Here is a 22,934-nt window from a genome sequence, read left to right on the forward strand (position 1 = left end):
AGGTGTGATCCAGACACAAGGATAAAACCAGTTCAACTTACTCAGTGATGCGCATTTATACGCTACATATGTAGACTTCTCTTTATACAACAAATAAGGGCAATTCTGCAATAAAAACTGGCAACTAATGCCAAGTAACTGTTTGCCTGAAGAAAATATGAAATTCTATTATAGTTCAGAAAATAATACAAACGATTTTAATTTAATCTAGATACAGGTACTTTATTTACAAATATTTCGATTAATAGCATTTTGTTACATCAAATGAAGGGTACAGCAGTCTGAGTAAATCCTGTCACAGGAACGATGAGACCCACTGTAGCTAACTGGGAGTCGGGCTATTGCACTGAACAAGCGCAGTCTGAGTCTGTGATTGCTACCTTACACCCCGTGGCTGGTTGGTTGGTTTTGTTTTTGTAACTATATACACAGACCAGCAGGTCATGGTCCCCGGGTGAGTCCCTCGTGATGCAACAGTGTAAGCAAAAAATGGTGACTGTAGTTCTGTAACAGAATACACCAATCTACTCCAGGTATCTTGTTTTTTTAAAAAGTTAAACAAAGACAGAAATAAAGATGAGTCCACAAATTAACCAAATCCTATGTTCTGCACATTCCAGTTTTGGCTTTTATTTAACAATGACTATACAATACTCTGGTACTACCACATGTTTACAACCCAGAAAGCTGTATTTTTTAGTGTCTGTAAATAGGGATTTAAAATGTGTATTTTAAACACAGCAGTTGCGCTGAGAGTGCATTTTATATAATATACTGAGGTTTACCTATCCTACTTCAAATAACTTCTCAATTCCCAGCCTGAACCACAAACTCAATTAAAAATCAATCAACAGAAGAATGTGGTAAAACAAAGTTTGTTGTCTAAAGAAATAAGACTGTTTCCCTTGCAATACAGTATTTTGTCAGTGGCCAAACCACCTAGTGCAAAGTAGTAACTTACTTTGTATCAGCACAAACATTGACACACCGTTACAAATACTTTCCCTTTTACAAAACAATTTATGCCAACATGACATAAAACAGCCCCTCACACTAAGAACACAAGGGATATCTTAAATTACTTCACTGTAGTGTTAAAAAATGCACAATTTAAAATCCCTTAACAGCAGACCTGCGGTTCTGGCTGTCTGGTTCAGAATCTCACCGTTCCAAGAAGATAAAGGTATAAAAGCTTAAAATGTGCAATAATAAACCCAGCCTTTTTTCTTTTTCTATACAGTAAGGCAAGAAATGCAGCCTGTAATGCAAAATGTTTACAAAGAGAGAAAAGCAGGTTAGCACATTGTTGATTGCACAAGAACAGTTACGAAAATCAGCAGGTAAGCCACAGTGCAAAGATGGAACAGAATCTGCTAGTGTTAATCCTCTCACGCCAGGAGCTCGTTCCAGCATAATGTCCCCAAACACTGCCAGCACCAAAGGGTGGAGCCAGTATTACATGTGAACTGCAGTTGTGTCTATTTCCTTGTGTGAAATGGAAGGGAGTAACATGGTCACATATAGGTCATACTGTACAAACTGGTATTTTATACTGTTCCAATGCCAGTAATCAATTTATTTTCTTCATTAAAATAATATACACAGAATGTATTGTTAGTTCGGTTCCTTCAAATTTTATACATATTTACTTTCTGCTAAAAAGAAAAAGATAAAATGGTGTAAAAAAAAGATAAAGCTATTAATTAAGCACAAGAGAAAAGATAATTGGATATTTTCCCTGTGCAAGGCTAGGACAGAAGCAAACCTCCTCAAGAAAAAATGCCACCCACACAACAGGGAATTTATCCGACAAAAACAAAACAAAAGGAGTTGAAGAACTACCCCTTCTCTATCATCAGAAGTCATTTCACAGCAATAAACTTAATGGGTTACAACAGACATACTTGAACAGTTTAAGATGGGTAGAAAGGCTTAAGATATCATCAAACTAAACCGTACAATGAGACAAAGCCTTGCCAAAAAGAGGGAAGGGTAAAAATCAAGTCCAGCATCAGTGCTCAGTGTAAATCATGTATTGGTGACATACCTATCACGAGGACAATCGGGGGGAAAAAAGTCTAGATTTACCATGCAGGAGAGATTTATTACTCTACTTGCCTTTGATAACCTGATTACATCTAGTTGTTTAGCAGTTTAGTATTGTGTTAAACTGTTTTTACAACAGAGTTGTTTTTTCTTCTTTTTTTTTAATTAAACCCAGTAAGATGTACAGGAGACAATGAGGCAGTAAAAAGTACTGCTTCCAACAGACAGAGGTGAAAGGTCAAATGAGAGCCTCGGCAAAGAGGTCACTAGCAGCCACAGCCTTCTCTCTGGGGTTGGGGTTCACTGGTTAGCCGGCCTCCCTGTGGAGCTGAAGGTTTGTGTTGTACACCAGACTCGGCAGCATTCAGATCCAAGCTTCCATCCTGAATGTTCTGATAGATTTTCTTGGCAGCCTCAAGGAAAGCATCTTCTACATTCTCTCCCCTAAGAGGCAATCAACAACTTTAGTGGAGAAGCACAGCTTTCTACGAAAGATAAGACATTACACACTAACCTTTTGCTAACCTTTAGTCAACTGCCATGATGTCTTCAACTTAGCGACTGTCATCTAATAAAGGATTAGCAGAAGACTGAGCTAAGAGAACACGGGAAAATATTTTCTGTGGAAAGCACATAAACACAATACTAAGGGCTGTTTCTACAACCCTATTCAGATAACTGTATGTTTTCTAATCATTAAAATGCTGTATGTTTAGATAATAATTAAGACAGGCCATTTCTGTAACTATAGTGGGCATTCCAAACAGAAATGATATCTCCAAATACATACAGAACAGTATTCCATGATCTGTATGGTCCGGTTAACCACGCGTGAACTGTACTGTTCTTATTACACTTAGCATGTTCACACTCTAGTTCAGTTCTCTTAGGTCTAAGAGTATAGATGAGGCTAAATAAGAAGGGGCTAGCTTCTCACCACCGAAAGGAATTTTTAGCTTAATGAATAAAAAATTATGATAGGAGTCCTGGGGTTCATTAACGGACATGGGGTAACAATTAGAAAATGTGAATTATACTTCTAATTATTCTTAGACATTGTATATTTCCTTAAGTCATGCTTTCTACCATGATCAGAAGTATTAAATGAACAGGTTGACCAAACTTGAGTCCAAGATGCCAAATTCAACCTCAGTTGTGAAAGTCAAACACTTTTGAAACATTAACACAATTTCATTTACTAACCTGGATTACCAATGGGCATGATCAAGGCATAACATTTTAGGTAAAGTAACAAAAATTATTTTGAAATGTGAAACAGGATGCAAAGAAATGTCTGCTGACTGTCCTTCCTGCCGCAAGCATTGTACATTTATATATTACACATTACATGTAATATATACATTACACATTTTTATATATGGTTCTACTGTGAGAAGTCTGAATGTAATTAAAATGATCTACTAATTTTAGCCATACTTACGTTTTTGCACTTGCTTCAAGGAACAATAAGCCTAAAAATAAAATTCAGACTATGGTAAGAACATTTCAAATTAACTCACAAGGACATTCTCTTCAGTAACATGTGAATAAAAGTTTCCCCTCAGCCTTCAGTACTCCTGCCACAGTGTTTATCACAGAGTATACGAGTCTGAGATGGAGGGAATCTTTATATTTGTTATTAAATAACTGTACTACCCCCAACATGAATCTCAAATAGAAACACATTTTATTTCCTCATTCTTGAGATCTGAGCAGTTTGCATTTAAAAAAAAAAAACTGTTGAATAATCTGTAGTGTCAAAATCCCACCTATCCTTAGAAATTCTCCCATGTGCGACCCAAAAAAGCCAAAAGTCTTAAAAGAAACCCACCATTTTCTTCAGCAAACTGTTTGGCTTCTTCATATGTAACATCTCTCTGTGCCTCCAAATCTGCTTTATTTCCTATGAGAATTATTACCTAATTTGTGACCAAAAGAAAGATATCTTAAAACAAAAAGCAACCATTTAAATCAAACATGAAATTCTGAAATCCAAAAATCTTGAAAGAAAAAACATGTGAGCCTAAAAAGGAAACTAAATACTAGCAATTATCCATCAGACAGGACTACACAATCATGAAGCGATTAGCATTAAGAGGGATCTCAGCAATCACCTAGGTCAGGGGCTGACAAACTTTCTGAAAAGGGCAAAAAGTATATATTTTAGGTTTGTGGTCTCTTGGCATGTACTTCTTTGACTTTTTTTTTTTAACAACTCTGTAAAAATGTAAAACCCATTCTCAGCTCTCAAGCCATTCAAAAACAAAACAGCCTTGTTTTGTTTTCATGTGCCTGAGACACAGCTGGTCTAGGCCAAAGATTATGATTTCTCTTGAGTAAGACTGCTAAGGGTCCATGGACAAGCTCCAGGGTATCTGTGAATGCACTGAAAGTAAACACAAAATGCTGTACACAAGGACATTCCCTGAAAGAGGTTTGTCGTTTTCATCAGGTTTTCAAAAGTTTCTGGGTCCATCAGAAAGTTTGAAAACTACTTCAACTTCTTCAGCTACAGGAAAGGAAATTAACGCTCAAGTAAGACAAACAAGGACTTGTGAAAGGTCACTCAGTGAGGCAGAGGTAGAAGGACATTAGAAGTCAGGTAGAAAACACAAACTGTGACCTTCAAATACTGTTCTCCCCTACACTATCCTTAGGCCAGACTAAGTCTGTAGCTACTGCTAACAAATGACTGTATCCATAGGGGGCAGCAGGGGTGGGAGGACACATATGCAGTGAGTTCAAGGCACAGTATCACACACCTGTATCCTCTTTGGAATCATTTATACAAGTGAAGTTAGGCCAAAGTTAAAGGCAGCTCTGAAAAGTTCTAAGAAAAAAGTGTGTAATCATGGGAAATAGGATTTTGGCCTTTATTGGCAAAGGGCCGGGGATAAACTGTCTCTGTCTATATATTATTTGACACCAACTGGCAAACCCACCCTCCTCTTTCCCCGTTTGAGACAGATACAGATACTTTAGGAATGGGTGGTTTCAACTAAAAGGGATTTCCACCATTAACTTTTATTCATGTGAAATTACAGCCCCTGGCTCTCCTACTTTCAAAAAATGATGTTCATTTAAACTGAATAACCATTTTGACCTGAATGTAAATCTTGAGCAAGGACAGTTAAATAGTACAACAAAAGTGAGCATTCTTCAATCAGTGTGGACAAGTGCCCGCTGAGGAAAGAAGTTTTCACACATAGTCCACTAATCTTTTAAAGAATAAGGTAATGACACTTAAAAAAGGAAATCAATTTTTTTAAAAAAAATCAGAGTAGATAAAGTCATAATGGCTCAGTAGTACAGGGCCATTACAGGACAGGTACTCAAAGTAGGAAATGTTTACTGAATGGGAACACTGCCTACTCTCCCAGTTCCTTAAGATTTCCAAACCATGCTTCCCATCATGAAAGGGGAGATATCAAGTGGCATGCTAACAAGAGAGGTACAATATATATGAACAACGAAATGAGAAAGTATGTAACCTCCACACAGAAATCAAAGGCAAAGTTATAGAAAATGCAACATTTGAGCTGGACCTTAAAATAAAGATGTTCTTTCTTCTGAAGATCAGGTGAGATTTTAAGAGGCACAAATAAGACAGGAAGGACATGGCTAACTTTTTATTATTCTCCTCTAAGGACCCTCATACAGTAAGTTTTTTTCTTCTTGTTTTTAATATTTTACTCAAATCGCAGAAGTTTATGAAACAGTAGAGAGGTCTTATATACCCTCCGCCAAGCTTCCCCAACAGCAGCGTCTTACATACTCATTGTACAATCTCGAACCCAGGAACTTGACATTGGTACAATCTACAGCCCTTATCAGATTTCATCAGTTTGATACACTCTCAAGAGTGTTGTGTAGTTCCATGCAATTTTACTGCAGGTACAGATTTGTGTCATCATAATCAGGATACAGAACTATTCTATCACCACAAAGGCACTGCTTTGTGCTGCCCTCTTTATAGTCAACTCAAACCCTTCACCCCCATCACAAACCCTGGCAACCACAAATCTGTTCTCCATCTCTGTAATTGTGTCTTTTTGAGAATGTTTTATAAATAGAGTCATACAGTATGTAATCTTTTTAGACTTTTTTTCACTCAGCACAATGCCCTTGAGAGCTAATTTGCTGTACGTATCTACAGTTCATTCTTTTGTATGGCTGAGTGTTCCACAATCATGGATGTACCAGACTGTTTAACCATTCACCTATCGATGGCCATCTAGTCTGTTTCCAGTTTTGGGCTACTGCAAATAAAGCTGCTATGAACATTTATCTATAGGTCTGTACGTATACCTACAGTGGATTTAATATGATAATGGATGTGAAAGTTCCAGGCACAGTCCCTGGCATAACAGGTAAACCATGTTAACTGACTCTCAATAATAATTACATTGCTGTTCCCTGATAACAGCCAATCTTATCATGAATTACATATTTACTAAACCAGGCCACTGCCAGGTGCTGGGTACAAACCTAAGTGAGACACAGGCCTTACTCTTGAAAAGCTTGGAGTCAGTCACAGCACTGTGCCTTTCCTCATTTGTTCCTGGAATACCCTCTACAGCATTTACTCAGACTTTATCTACCAACCCTCAAATCCCAGCTCAAACACCCCCTCCTCTGTCAAGCTGGTTTCTCCACATGGCACTGCTCATTCTGGGCACCCTCTTCCCCAAGTGCCATACCAGTCACTCTATTTCTAACCCTATTTCACTCTGTTTTTCAATACAGTTACTTGTATACCCTCAGGTAATGTCCCTGCTAGACTACAACCTTCTGTGGGCCAGGGACCCACATTTATTCTTGTATACTGCAGAGCCTAGCATGGTGGACAGCCAGCCTTGAAAATCTCAATAAATAAGTATCTTCTCCATCTGGCTAAGCAGCAGATTTTTTAAAGCATGTAGAACTCCTTATTTTTAATTGAAATTTTACTGAGATTCACATACAGTTGTAATAAATAATACAGAAATCCCTCATACATTTTGCCCGATTTTCTCCAATGGTAACATTTTATGAAACTAATGCAGAAAAAAGCAATAGTTTCAGATTTCATAGTCTTTACTTGACACCCTATTTATTACTTTCTTTTTTTTTAGCCACGAACGAACAAAAACCAAGTATAAGATGTGAAACCTGGGGTAATTAGTACTGAAAAAGAGTTTTAAGTTTTCTTCAATTAATTTAAGAATAAAATAGATTCTCTCATTCTTAGTACCCAAATATAAAAAAGCTCACTTATTAGCAAATGGCTTTCCTTTCTGGGTCAACTTAGATCTTAAATTTTCTGTATAACAGATGTCATTTAACTTACAGTATTTGGATTGGTGAGATTCCTTGCATCTGTCAACCAGCTGCTTAAGTGATTGTATGTACTTCTTCTGCAAAAATTAGAGTTTACATTTGTGACTGCCACATACAGTTGCCATTTCAATAGGAAAAAAAACTTCAACAGATATTTTAAATATACACTTTAATCAACAGATCCTTTAAAAAGTATTTCTGATTTGACTAGATTGTTACTCTAAAGAACAACTGTTGAATGTAAACACATACTTCTCAAAAATCTAGCCAAATCTACTGTTTTTAAATAAGTAACTCAATAAGCAACAACTCTGTAATCACTTACATGTCAGGAATAAACTGTTTAAAATTCTAAACTCAGAATGTTCAGTCTGAAGTAAAAATTAAAATTATTTTTAAATCATCCAGATTTTCAATCACAAAATCAGGGACAAAATAGTACCAAAATATCTAACCAATGACACATTCAATAGAAAACACTTTTTGCAGCTGTCTTTAAATTTTTCAAATTAGAAACCAAGATAGCCACACTACTGTATAAAATTCACCTTTCCTTAAAGAGTAAGCTAACTACAACAGCATTTAAAAATGGCTTTAAAAAGACATTTAATACATCAGACTGGAAATTCAAGTCCCCAGGTATATTAGAAAGTGAGTTTATTTATCAGCAGTTAAGTCATTTTAGGATTCAGACTGCCCTACTTCTCTAGTTTCAACAAGCAAGAGTTTAAAAACTCATGTGTTCATTTACACTAGCTTAGCAGGACCTAAGATAGCAGACAAACCCAAATAATTTACAATAATATACAAAGTATACCATTAATATTAATTAGACTTTACCAAAGAGGTCAAAATTTTAAAAAGTTTGAAGATTACAAATGTTTGATTTATACAGACTCACAGGACATTAATCTTACTCATTGAACAGGTGAAAAAACAGAAAACCATGAAGACTTAAATGATTTCAGAGCCAAGTGTAGACACACATCATGTCCTCAAAGTGTTTTCGACTTCAGCCTTATGAATATATTCCATGATCTCCAGCAGCCAGTGCTCATATAAAACCTGATATTCCAAATACCTAATCCTTTTCCAGTGAAAACTGAAAAGAACTCCTTACTCAGACCCTTTTTACATATTATACACAAATCACCACCTAAATGTCAAAAAAAGGTCACATAAAATAACTACTTTTTCCCAATGTTTTAAAATTTTCTAAGTAAAGCAATAGTCAAATATAAATTTTAAAAAGCACAAGCCTTATCATTCCTCAGTATTTGTAGTACTAGCACACCCTGCTTTTACACAGCAGATATACCTTGCTTTGTACACAAAATCTTACACAAGCCCAGAAGTACTTATTTCGATGTATTTTAAAACGTCAAAGCTGACAGCAAGAGTGAATTACAAACAGCCACCACTTTGGTAAACAGGAAAACCTAGACATTCTTTGTAAGCAGTATCAAGATCGTGTAAACTGTATTATTTACAAGTACCTTAACTTCTGCTAATGCTTTTGGTAATTATTTCACTACTAATTTAAAATTTACCATCATAACTTAAATCTATAAATATAGTATTATCCAAATATTCATTAATTGGTGGTACTAGCGCTTAAAAAAAAAAGGGCACTAAAATATCCCTAACTTTGGCATGGAGGTCCGATACACTATGTCAAACAGCTGATATAGCCAAACTGTCATGATACGCTATGCTGCCAGTTTAGGAAAGTACCCTGTTACAATCAGAGTTAATGTCAAGAATAAAAAGTATTATTAAAGCAGGGACTTTTAAGTTTGAAAAATGTCAAGGATTAAGAGTAGAATAAAAAAAAGTAAAAAAATCAGAGTCACGGCTGCAACATCAATGTCACTATGAAGTATCACTCTAGCAAGAAAGTACTTGTCTAAAGCCCAAAGTACTTTCTTTCTCACTAACAGTTGTATTGGGACATAACAAGCATACCATAAAGCTCATCTTATTAAAGTATATGATGTAGTGGTTTTTAATATATTCACAAAGTTGTGCAATGATCACCACTCTAATTCTAAAACATTTCATCACCCCCAAAAAGAAACCCCATACCCGCTAGCACTTACTCCTCATTCCCTGGCAATTCACCTTCTGTTTTTACGCATTGGCCTCTCTGGATATTTCATTTAAACGGAATCATACAACATTATGACCTTACACGTCTGGCTCCTTTCACTTAGCAAAATGTTTTCTAGGTTCATCTACTTTATAGCACGTATCAGTGTTTCTTTTCTTTTAATGGTCGAATTATGTTCCACTGTATGGATATATCATATCTGCTTATGCATTCATCAGCTGATGGGCATTTGGGCTGTTTCCAGCAGAGTACTGTTGATGACTCAGATAGACACAAGTTTTACCAAAAAGTACCTACTATGCTTAAAAGTACATTTAAAAGCAAAATATACACACATATCAAGTCATCTTAAATTTACACAATGTTCTATATAAATTATATCTCAAAGCTAGAATAAAAAAATACACATACAACGAGCAAAACAAACTACCACACTGTAGACAGATACACTCTAAGCACACTAACTATATCTAAATTTTATTAACAAGGCATGAGTTTTTAATTGTGCAAAGTCTTCAGGAACGCATTCCCTCAAAAAAGGATGTCCTGCACAGAAAGCCAGGTTCTTTAATAATCTTCCCACAAAACGATTTACTGGTCATGTTATTACTAATTGCCTGGCTCTAGTGAAGAGCGTTAAAGCTGTCTCATTCTGTTTTACCTGAGACCATCCAATTCTAAAATTTAGTAAAACTTCAAGCACTATATTTATAATCATCCACTATCCTTATTCTAAAGCAGCATTTCCCAAAGTGTGTCTTCAATAAAATAACCTTAGGAAACATCAAATTAAACAAAGTTAAAGAGTTAATTTACTACAGAACTTCTCAAGGTCTTAATATGCTAATGTGCACTGTGACCCTTCAAGAAGAAACAGTATAAAGCATTTCCCAAAAGGAAATACACTTGGAAGTCTAATTATCGCTTGGTCCCACTTGCTATCCCTAACCCCAAAAAAGTGAGACAAGAGTCACACTGCTTTACACTGGCACTTTGCATTAACATGAAAGGTGATTCAGTTTATTTTCTAGCTTACAGTAGGCAAACAGCAAAGAGTTTAATGAAGTGACACACAATTTTCCAAAGTCTAACATTTAAGGTGCAGCTTTGTTACTTTGTATCAAGTGCTTTAAGTTTCCAGAAATAACAGAGTTGAAATAAATTTAATCTTGCTGCATGAAATATCACGAGCTACTTCAATCCATTTTAGGACAAAAAAGAATTTAAGTAAATGAACAAATACTTCAGATGCAATTTTGAGAACTTGTAATCTACCATGTTGGATTAGGAAAACTACTTAATTCTTTGCTTGGCCTTATTTTGAAGAGGTGTAAACTTTAACACTAGAGGTTGAATAGAGTAACTCCTCAAGATGTGCCTCCTTTCTGCCGAAGTCAAAAGAACAGTTTGGTGTAAAATACTATTTCACCTCAAATAATTCAACTGATACTGCTTTTCAGAACAGTATTATTCCATTAGCTCCACCAGCATCTCCTAAAGTTCTTCAGTCATACCCATTTTCAGAAAAGGAAATCAACATATTATATCACATATCAAGTCTTACACACAGCAATTTAAAGAAACTATAAGCCTAAATAAGTTCATTTATAGTCACACAATTACAAACTAAAGAATGCCTAAATCAATTAAAAAAAGAAACCACAGTGCCTAAAGTAGATTTCCTTTTTTCAAGTAGGAAGGCTGAAAATTATTAATTTCTTACCTAGTGATATCATACACCATAAGTGCTCCTGCAGCTCCTCTGTAGTAGCTTCGTGTGACAGCCCTAAACCTCTCCTGTCCTGCTGTATCCCAAATCTGCAGTTTGATTTTTTGGCCACTAACTTCAATTATTCTTGTACCAAATTCAACACCAATTGTGTGAGGACAGTCAGCCATAACTGTTAGGAAAGAAAAGAAATACAATATAATATTCCAACTTCCAGAAAGCTTCAAAGTAAGACTAGTGGGGAAATAATGCACTGGATAATCAAATGATTTATTAATTATAATTTATTAATACTGAAGGCTATAAACAGAATAAAGCTTGCACTAAAAAAAGTTAGCAAAAACACAGAAGTAAGAAGTCAAAGAGATGTGACTGGACTAGAACAGGGGTCAGCAAGCCTCTGTAATGAACCAAATAATAAATCAACTCTACTTTGCTGCTGAAGCACAAGAGCAGCCATAGACAATACATAGAATGGGCACGGTTGCATTCTAACAAAACTTTATAAAAATGGGCAGTGACTGGATTTGGCCCACAAGTTGTTTGCTGCCCCCTGGACTAAAAGAATCTGTTAATTAAAAATAAAGATTTTAATAAACTCTTCATAATACCAACATTATACTATTTAACCTTCTGACAATCATTACATGTAACAAATCAATCAATAGTTTTAGGACTCTAGGCATTTTCAGTCAAACAAATACTTACCCTGTAAAACATTATCAATATCTCAAAGAAAATCATATTTAATATATGCTTACAATTATATATTGGCAAATTATGTATGTCTAATCCAATAGGACAAGCTTATTAGTCGTTTCTTTAAAATTAGGCCACTGAAAACCTACACCTACTATTATCTTCCTGTACAAGGACACAAAGACCGCTGGATGCATCATAAAATATTATATTAAGCAAAAAAATGCCATAGGAATATTTAAATTATATGGAAACAATTTCAACTACATTTAGCCTATATAAAATAAGATACCCCCTTCCCCTACCACCCAAGATAGAGTAGTACTTTGAATCTTAATCATCCAGTCATGAATGTAGAAAGAACTCCATTTTGAATATTTCCAATCCATTATTATTTAGTTATTAGCAAGTGATATATGAGCAAATTTCCACTAAGGTAATTTTTAGCTTGGAAAGTCAGAGAACAATAAAAAGATTACTTAAATTTGATACTATAGCATACATTTTTATTTTTTATAATTTTTTTAATTTACATTTTTATTATCAAAAAACCTAAACAAGTCAATCAAATTATACATGGCATATAAAAATCAACATTCTATACATGCAGGTATATTTCATTTTATCTGCTACTATTAAAAAAAATTACTCCCTAAAAACACAAGTGCACATATATAGAAAGGCTATATTTAATTGCATAGAGTACGCTGAAAATGACACTTTTTAAAAGGCAGGAAAGTGACAATAAAGAATTTACTAAGGTTTTTAGCTTACATATTGAACTTACATTTTTTTTCTGTAAATTGATGAAGCAAGCAAGATTTTCCTACTCCCATGTCCCCTGTATAAAAAAACGGTTCAAGTGGTAATTACATTTCTCAATTTTACAGCCTTATATGCAGTGATTGCTAGACCCCTTTCACTGTATCACATCACAAATTTCTAGAACACTTAAAAATTTTTACTTCCCTAATTTGTAATGAGTTCAAAAGATCCTCAGGGTCTGTTTTCACTGATACACAAATCAACTACTCCCAACCTTCAGCAGTGATAGAATGTAGTCATGAACAATGTTAATAAATAGGCACCAGCTGGGAAGAGCTTTTTAACAGAGGAACTGTTGCTAACAGTATTTTTTTAATTTAAGCTTTTTCAACATTTTATATAGTTTTTTTTCCCCTTAACCCACACATAAAAGTCAAAGACTCCTAGGAGTGACCAACAGGGCAGCATATAACAAGTAGAAATAATAAGCTTTGGAAGCTTGATTCACTAGATCCCATCATATCTCATATTTCTTGTATTTCTTGTAGAATTCTACAAAAGAAAAGAATGGCATTAAATGAAAACCATAACAGAACAGATGTCATATCTGACTGTACTAAAAGCAATTCAACCTCTGGTGAAGGAATCATTACAATAAAGCCACAAAAGCTCAATATTAAACCAAACTCTTCTAATGTGAAGAATTGACAGAAAAATATGTGTGCTTTCAACTGTGCTCTTAAAAACTGTATTTAGATAAACAGCATTGTCTTTTAATTTGAGCAGAATCTTGAAATTAAACAGAAAAACCACCATTATATTTTATGTATATGACACAATTAATCAATGCTCTTTATCAATTTTTGGACTCCAGTGGGCTCTGAAAGTTTTCATATTTTTGGAATGTATCTGCACTCCTAGGAAATTAATCTCATACCCAGTATTAACAAGCCTTCTGGTAGCCCTCAAGAAAAACCAACATCACTTCAAAGGTACGCAGATAAATAGAAGTACTTAAGGCCACAAAACAAAAGGTACATCAGTAATGCAAAAGTAAATCTTATCAAAGGAGTCTTTTTTTCCTGATAGAGGGGAGGTAATCAGGTTTATTTATTTAGTTTTTAGAGGAGGTATTGAGGATTGAACCCAGGACCTCATTCATGCTAAGCATGTGCTCTACCACTCGAGCTATACCCTCCCCCAAAGGAGTTTTAATTTTGCAATGAGAAAATCATTCACTTCTTCTGGGGTAGTATGTTAAATATTAGCATATAAATATTTTGTATTTTAACATTCTCTGGAGAACAAGAGTGTAAGTTAAATAAACTTACCAATAATAATATATTTAAAGATGTAAGAGTAGTTGTACGGTGCAGTTGCCATGGTGGCACTAAAAACAAAGAAAATTGTTACATCAGAAAAAAATATACATAAGTTATCCAAGCTGATCACGGCTATCCTTTAAAGAGATATAAAATAAAGCACACTGACTATAAACAAAATGTTGGTTACAGTAAGTTAGAACAAAATTGCATTTCCCAAATTGATCAAATACACAAATTCTCTCGGATGAACGCTGCTTTAATATTCTCATGTATTATCCATAGAAATGTAAGAAACCATGTATATCAAAACAATTCTAATACTTCACTTTGGAAATATCCAATAAGAAATGTTACTCTGGAAAACTTCAAACAAGAAAATTTTTATAAATTTAAGTTAAATATCATTATAAATAATCCTCCTCTCTTATTAAGGTCCCCATATCTGTTAAATGATCAAATGAATTACTGATGGCCTATTTGTTTGAAACTCTGATTTTATAACTGAAAGTAATAAAAATTAAGCATCAACTTATAAACACAAAATAACGTTTTTACCTTACTTTAGATCAAAGGTTAGCGTAGCATCCAAAGCAATCATACTATTTCTAAACCAAATGAATGTCAGAACGACATGAAACTGTTGTTCTTATAGATTAAAAAAAAGTCACTTATTGACGATTTCATGTGGCTCAATCCAACAAAGGATTTGAAGATTAACAATATACCAAATGCGTGCTATATATATTATGCTAGGAGTTAAGAGAAATAACGGTGTAAAATACTACTTGTGGTTGTAAAATTTGAAAGTTTGTGTATTAGAAGATATTTCAAAAGATCATAGCCCATTCCTTACCCTCAGATAAGACAACCTAAAGAATTTCTCTCCTACTTTTAATAACCTAAAAAGAAAACTTGTTCAATTTATTCAAATGAATGCCTTGAATGTGTCAGACACTGTGCCAAGTGCTAGAGAATAAGAGGTGAATTCTAATACTGATACTAAGTTTCAGTAAAATTTATTCCCCAATAAAACTGAAAGAAAAAAAATCTATTCTCAAACCAGTCTGCAGCTTAAAGAAAGACAAAAATTCTTTGTATGTATAAGGGTTTAACCCATTTTTAAAATTTTGATTTCCAGTATTTTTTTTTTTTGATTTGGTTTTTACTGTTTTGGCCAACTATCACACACAAGCCAGACATTTAATGATTGGGGAGATTCATTTACTGAAATTAACACCTTACTCAATGTCATATTTCAAATAAAATTTCTATAAAACTAATAAAATTTAACCTGTAGAAAAAAATACATATATTAAATAAGTGAATTATTATTAGGGAAGAGGAAGTTGTTAACTACAGCAAATTATTAGACAATCATTTCAAACACAGTCTTCTCACTTAGCTGTATGAAATCCATTCAACCAAAGTGGGACATGTTGTAACATTTATAATCAGTCTTCAACATCACAGAAAACTCCCTCAACCAGTTCTTTCAAAAAAGGAGTTTTTCTAGTTGAAGTAACTCTGATTCTGAACATCTTACTAATATGATTCCCATTTGCTAGGTACTAGGAACTCGTATCTTTTAAGAATGAGCTTGATCCTGAGGTTCAAACTGGTCTAGATTTATTCACCATATCTCTGAACCAGATGCTAAAGACATGGGAAAAAAATAATCTCATAGTAAAAATGATACCTAAAGCTTATTAACTTCTTGGTCTACATTCCTCCCAGGCTCTTTTCTTCTAATTAATTTTTAACTCCTCTTTTAAACTTCTTTTTCCCCATTCAAACTTGGGGGAAAGTAATTATTTAGTCATCTTTAAATGACTATTTATCTCAAGCTCCTCCCCTTTTGATTTTCCTATCTCCTTTCCCACTTCTAACTGAAAGTTGTTAACTGTACATACTTTGCTTCCCTTCATTTTATTATGTTAAAACTATGCTGTCTAACAACAATTTCTACTCAAAATGCTCTAAAGGCTAACCATGAAATTACAATCCAATCCTAGTTGTACTAATTTCTGTACTTGCTAATTATCACATAAGCACTCATTAATTAAATATCTACTGAGATGACTAATTTTCAAAATGTTTTTCTTTAATTACCAAGCATCAATTAGTATAAACTATTTCCAAATAAAAGAGAATGATCACTATTTCAGATTGAACACCAGCCTCCTGTGTCCATCTCACCACACAATTTTCTGGTTCAAATTTCTTAAAAATTAAAAGTTCTAAAAGCAGAGTAAAGGAAAACTACTCAAACTTACTAATTTCAGTAGACAGGAAGGCAAAAAATATTTAGCACTTTAGCCACTAACACAACAGGTCCTTCTTTTTTTATTAAAGGTAAAATACTAACGAGGTTTAAATAGACTCCCATAGTTTATTGATAGCATTCACTCAAAATTACATATTCTGCAGTAGAACTATGTTCAAGTGGCCCCTTTTAAATATTAACTATGCTTAATATTGCTTTAACAAAGCATTTCTTGAACATGAAATATACCAACGTTAAGGTGATGAATTTATTTGTAACTAGCTTTGGAAGGGGAAATATGTTTTTCTCCCATCACTTAAGGGTGCAAGGGTGCTTCTGCTCTACTTTGAGAACTTAGAATTTAAAAAAAAAAAAAAAGAGTTGGTGAGAACAAGAAGCATTGGTCTAGTTCAAACACTCTGAAAACATGAGTTCACTCAACACAACAATATTCACTAATTAAAAACCCTTGGTGATATTCTGTAATTTGTGCACAGCTACTGGTGTGATTAAAATGCACTTTCTCCCAGGTTTTACAAAAACCATTTGAATAAAATTCACATATAAAGACCTCCTTTAATACCTTTGATTTCTTTAGGAAAAAAAGTACAACACAGACAAGCATCATTAAAATACCTGATGAACAACTTGTAAGCTAATAACAAACCCAACTGTCATAGTTACCATTTATTGGGCACTTAACATATGCCAGGCAATGTGCTAAATACTTTACAAGCAATCTCATTTAATCCTCACTACTACCCTGATAAAATAGTGACTATTATCCTCATTTTACAGATAAGGAAAGACTCAACAAGTAAGTAATATGCCCACATCACAGAGCTAAGTGGTCAAGTCTACAGTGCTCTAACTGCAGAGAACCCCCTCTTCATCACTATACTATCTAGCCTCCTCCACAGTTATGAGATGTACCATGAAACCCTATGTTGGTACTTTGGGATACAAACCTTTCTCAATTCACTCAGTTCTAATTTAATAATCTGAATAAGCAGTATTAAATAATTACATTCAGAGGATGCACTGCGATCGGGATTTGTAGATATGGATAAATGATAAAACTAGTAACAATAATTCATATCATACCTATCACAAAATGTTTCTGAAGAGAACTAACATTTGTTGAGTAAACCATGTGATGATCTGCACTACTTTTCCCTATACTGTCATATAATTCTTACTTAATTCTTACAACTCTGCAGAGTTATTACCATTATGTCCATGTAAAAATGGAAAAAATTGAGGTCTGGAGAAATTCATTAATTTGACTGGTTTACAAAGTTAGTAAATGGCAGAGCTGGAACCTGAACCCAGGTCTGATTCCAAAGAACATGATTTTCTCTATCTAAAGTAACTTATTAAAGGCATACATACCTACATAATACACACATGAATGTAGACTGATAAAAGCAAAAAATAAAAATCAGAGAAAGATGGAGGATAATTAACACTAAAAGTTTAGGGTAACAGTTTTACTATCAGCCCATGTAAAATTTAGTTCTAAACTTTCTGGCTGGTCAAGCAAATTGTTTACTAAATGCATATTAAAAAAGAAAAATTGTTGGTGGCCCTGTTTAAATATTAACTGTGCTTAATGATGCTTTAACAAAGGATTTCTCAACCTCATCTCTTGAACATGAAACATACCACTGTTGAGGTGAGAAATATATTTTAAAATATATTTTAAATGGGGTATGTTATTGCATGAAACTCTGCAACAGGCTTTTTTTCACTTAACAATGTCGTGGATCTATTTCCAGGCCAATAAATATAGATCTAAATGGTTATTAAATGCACATTAAACACTAATCATTATTGTGCCAAAACAGAATCACACTGTCTTCATGTACTGACTGAATCACCCTTCCAAATAAAATTATACAGAAATATAAATGACTAGTTTTGACATGTGTAGATGCAGATGTGAAGGTAGGCACTTTCAAACACTGCTTGTGGGAGTCTGAAATGCCACAATATTTTGGGGAAGTAATCAGTATATTTTAAAATCTTAAAAATAATCCAGACTTCCTTTTGACCAAGAAGCCCACATAGAAGTAGCCTACAGAAATAAAACCATGAATCCCTAAGGTTACAGGTGCAAGTGCACTTTAAGTAGCATTTTTACAGCAAAAAAATAGAAACAACCTACACACTCATCCCAAGGAAATGGCTGAATAAAGTACATCCCTACTAGGAAATAATACGCATTTAGTTTAAAAACCATTTAGATATATGTATTAACCTGGAAATGAATTCATGATCTTATGTGGGGAAAAAAGCATGTTGCAGTTTTATGAAATAGGATACCCATTTTTAAACACATACACACACTCAATCCTGTATGCATATAATATAGAAAGATACACACCGAACTGTGGAAAATGAATACATGGGTTGAGTAGGAAAAAGGAAGGGGAAAATTATTAACCTTCTTTATATATATCTCCCTGCACTGACACTATAAACATGTACTGTATTCACTGATAATCCAAAATATTAAAAGTAAAGAAAACAAAGGTCTGTTAAATATTTTAAAGCATTTTATATACAATTCTAATATAAAACAAGAATAAACAAAAACTTCTATTCATAATATTTCCAACATTACTTCCACATTTAACAATAATATGGGGAACATCATATGAAATCACTCATGTAATCAGCCTCAAAAAACAACCAAAATAAAACACTCCAATAATCTGGAGTATTTTTCCTGTGTTTTTTGTTTTTTAATGATTTGGCTCCTTACTGTTGTCAACTTATGCACTGTCTGACTAATCCTTTTGCAACTGTTACATAGTTATTTTATTCTACTCTTAGAACATAAGACGTTACTGTGTAATTTTTATATAACTGAGTCAAAACAACACAGGAAAAAAAGCAACCCACCAGATAAAAATATTCCAGGTGATTTAAATTCTGATCTTTATTGTTATTTTTTTAATACACAAAACAGTGTTTAAAAAACACGTAAGCCAAGATAGACTGCTTCTGTGATTCCAACGTGCAAATATTTCTGATTATCTACTAAAAAGGTGGCCTTCCACTAGGCTCTGACAATACAGTAATGATCAAATGTATGTATGTATGTTGTCCTTCCCTTCATGGAACTCAAGAACAGAAGTGTTTTGGTTTGCTTACAAGCCCACTAAAGTGGAATGCTATTTGATTTGTCAGTTAAGTGGACACAAAAACTTGGTAGTTAATCTACTATACTAATTTAATCAAAACAAGTGGTCAATTTCCCTTCCTCACAGATAATGCAACCACTGAAAATAATCCACTCATTTCTGAGATCCGCTTTAAAAATCACTTCACATTTGACAAGGTATTAATGTCACACGTTTATATACATTAACATGTAAAATAAAAAATTGGATTCCTTTATGTGTCAAGAGAAAGACAAAATTTTCCAGCTAATTATGATAGTATGCTATGAATAAGAAATAAAGTACTCTCATACTGCCCCTCTGTCCATAAAGTAAAGTACTTAGGAGCAAAACAAAACAAAACCCCTGCACTTACTACCAGAATTTAAAGGTATAGCAATAGTGAAAAATTTACAGATGATATGATATTATGTCTGAGATTTGCCTCAAAAAATATACAGGTATATATGGATGAAACAAGACTGATCACTGTTGATACAGGCTGATGGGTATATGAAGGTTCAATATACTGCTCTACTTTGTGTATGTTTAAAACTGTCTAGAATAAAAAGGTTTTAAAAAGTATAGTATTTCTGATATCTTTATTTGTACACTGCTGTCTCCAGCCATGCCCAGCATTTTTAACCACATAAAATGTTTCAAGCTTTTACAAAAGAAGTAAGCATCTCTCAATAGCCCTAGGTTTAAAATATTTTACTTGCCTTAACCAAAAGTTTCCTCTAAAAAAGAAATTTTCGTCTAAATGTGTATCATCTAAGATTATACAAAAACATTTAATACTGATAAAAATCAGTTTTAAGAACACTCCAAATTCTGCTGCACAGCTGAAGTATGCAACAACTATAAAGTTTAATATGAAATATAAAAAACAAAAACTTTTAAATATGTAGCTTTAATTCCAAGGAATTTTTTTTTAAAGTTATTAAAATCTAAAGGTTTTACATCTTTACAATAACTGCTGTTCACTGAGTGCCTAATATACGCTAGTACTTTATAAGCAATCTCTAATCCTAAAAACTCATTTTACAGATAAGGAAACCAGCTCAGAGATGAGATACATCCACGGTCATATAGCACTAGAGGGAAAGGTAAGGTTAAAGCCCGGGTCTAACTCTACAGCTCTCCAAAGCCATGCTCCTCTTACTCAACATATATTAAGCACCCACTACATACCTTCTACACAAAATAGGGCACTTACTATATTTCAAGCAATGTGCTAAGGGTTTTAAACAGCATTTAATTCTCACAACTATAAAACGTAGGTACAGTTATCCCCTGTATAATTAAGGACAGAGTCTGAGACGTTAAGTAACTTGCTTAAGGTCACTTACCTAGGAAGTGGCAGTACTGGAGTGGGAACCCTCCAAAACTCCTAACCACTACACGTTTCAAGACATGACCAAGTAAAACAAAAGGGCGTAAGCGGAACTCTGAAAAAATTTTTTGCAAAGCCTTGGGGAATGGAGGAGTGGGAGCTGGATTATTGCGAGGGCAAATATGACCCCCATAACCACATCTAAATAAAAGGCAGATGTGACAATAATGAAGTGAGCAGTAAACTACAAGAGTTCAAATCTAGACCCTGACACTTGCTGTGGGACCACCACGAAATCACCTGACCTCTGGGAATCCCAGTTTTTTCTTCAAATATAAAATGGAGGTCTTGCCATCGCTCTTCTGGGGTTATGAGAATGAGGACTGGCAGGGTTATGTCTGACACAAGACTGGGTTATAAAGGAGTAATCAGCTGTCATCCAATGCAGACATAAGAATAAAGGAATTAAGGTGTAGCTATGTTTTAAACAGCCATGTATGTAGCCCTAGCCTAACTTCAGTTTGTTATGTACCATCATTTAATCAGCCACATCACACCTTCAAGCCTCAGTTTCCTCACTTGTGAGACGGAGATACTCTACTTAACACCAATAGGCTCAAGATAAACTTGTAGAAAGACACCTAAATCCGTGTCTGGCACACAGCAAAGTGCAAACCACCGAAACACGCTTGTTCGGCCTTCTTCTCTTAAATTTTAGAAATACCAAAACTTTTTGTCTTCGTTATTTCTAGATGCTACCTAGGATCGGGGCCTTAAGGATACCACAGACCTTACAAGGCTTCACCCAAACTAGAACCTCGCCAGCACGGACCCCTAGACCCCTGACCAGCCCGAGTCCAAGACAGTCTACCCACATCGACAAGGACACAGGAGCCGGTCCAAGATGCCGGCGAGGCTGCAGGCTGCTGCCGCCTTTTGTGTTCGGGGCCAGACGCGGCCTATGGGCCACAGAATGCCACGTCCGGGGCTCGTGGGCTGCAAGGCGGCGCAACCCGCACCGAGAAACGCGGCGGGGGAGGTCGGTGGCCGCCGAGAGCGGCGGCAAGGAGACTGAGCCCGCGGGAGGTGCGAGTCGAGTCAGCCCAGTCCCGCCGAGGAGGCGAGGAAGGCGAGGCCGAACACACCCTTACCCGCACGCCTCGCCCCGGAGCCCTCGGCTGGGCGGGGAGGACCCGGGGCTTCGGCGCGCGCTGCGCGGGGACACCCTCGCCCCCTCACGGAGTCCCGTCAGGCCCGGCGCCGTGGCGCCCACCGCCGACCCCCGGCTTGCCGCGGCCTGACATTGCCTGCCCTGCGGCGCCGCCCGCCCTCCTGCGGCCCGGGTCCGCCATCGTCTCCACCCCCGGCCCTTAGAGAGCGGGACCAGGAGGCACCGGCCCGCCGGACACTGCGGAAGGCCTAGGTTACCTGGGGGGTTGCTGGTGGCTGGGCAGCTTTCCGGGCGGGAGGGGGGCGTCAGGACGAGGAAGAAGAGGCGGATGCAGCGGGAGAGGGGCGGGGGCGGTCGGCCGAGGCCCCGGCAGGTAGCGGGCTGGCCGAGAAGCTGCAGGCGGCTGGCGACAGTGGCGGTGGACGAGGCGACTGCTCCCGCAGCTCCCTCAAGATCTTCCTCGGGCAGGTCCAAGATGGCGGCGCTCCCTGCACAGGGTTTCCTGTCACCCTCGCAATGGGCCGGACCACAAAAGAAGGGGGGAGGATGATGCGCGCGCAGCTGGAGGAGCCCGGAAGAGGATGGCTGGGCCCGGCCTGCTGGCCACGCCCCTTCCGCAGTCCTTCCCTCTAGATTCGTCGCGCCGCCGTCGAGCCCGCCCCACTGCCTCTCGCGCCCGAAGGGCTGGAGGAAAGTGCTTATGCGCAAGCGTAACCCCGTATTCTCTCCTCCTGGGGAAGTTTCTGCGCAAGTTCGCGTAGGGATTGCTGAGGTACTTCTGGCTCTTGCAGGACTAGGGTTGTTGCTCAGGGGACTTTTGACTAGTTTTTTATGCCAGCAGCTACCTCTTACTGTACTCTTACCGTACACCGGCCACTGTGCTAAGCACACATTTACTGCTTTCATTCAACATGTATGTATTGAGCGATTCGTACCTAGCGGCAAGGTCCAAGGCACGCTAGGTTCAACAACCCCAGGAGGTACGTATCCCCATCTTACTGATG

At 36.2% G+C, this 22,934-nt stretch overlaps 1 protein-coding gene across 1 annotated transcript; it reads right to left on the reverse strand.

Moving 5' to 3' along the window:
• Positions 1-195: 195 nt before the first annotated feature.
• On the reverse strand, positions 196-22,460 carry RAB14 (RAB14, member RAS oncogene family). Its single transcript, XM_072960036.1, has 8 exons — positions 22,188-22,460; positions 14,000-14,058; positions 12,691-12,744; positions 11,199-11,376; positions 7,376-7,442; positions 3,878-3,965; positions 3,488-3,518; positions 196-2,490 (listed from the first exon to the last, which is right to left on the reverse strand). Exons 2-8 carry the CDS (start codon positions 14,049-14,051, stop codon positions 2,313-2,315), a joined length of 648 nt encoding a protein of 215 aa, XP_072816137.1. The 5' UTR covers positions 14,052-14,058; positions 22,188-22,460; the 3' UTR covers positions 196-2,312.
• Positions 22,461-22,934: the final 474 nt, after the last annotated feature.

Source organism: Vicugna pacos, chromosome 4, assembly GCF_048564905.1.
Source record: "Vicugna pacos chromosome 4, VicPac4, whole genome shotgun sequence".
Lineage (NCBI taxonomy): Eukaryota > Metazoa > Chordata > Mammalia > Artiodactyla > Camelidae > Vicugna > Vicugna pacos.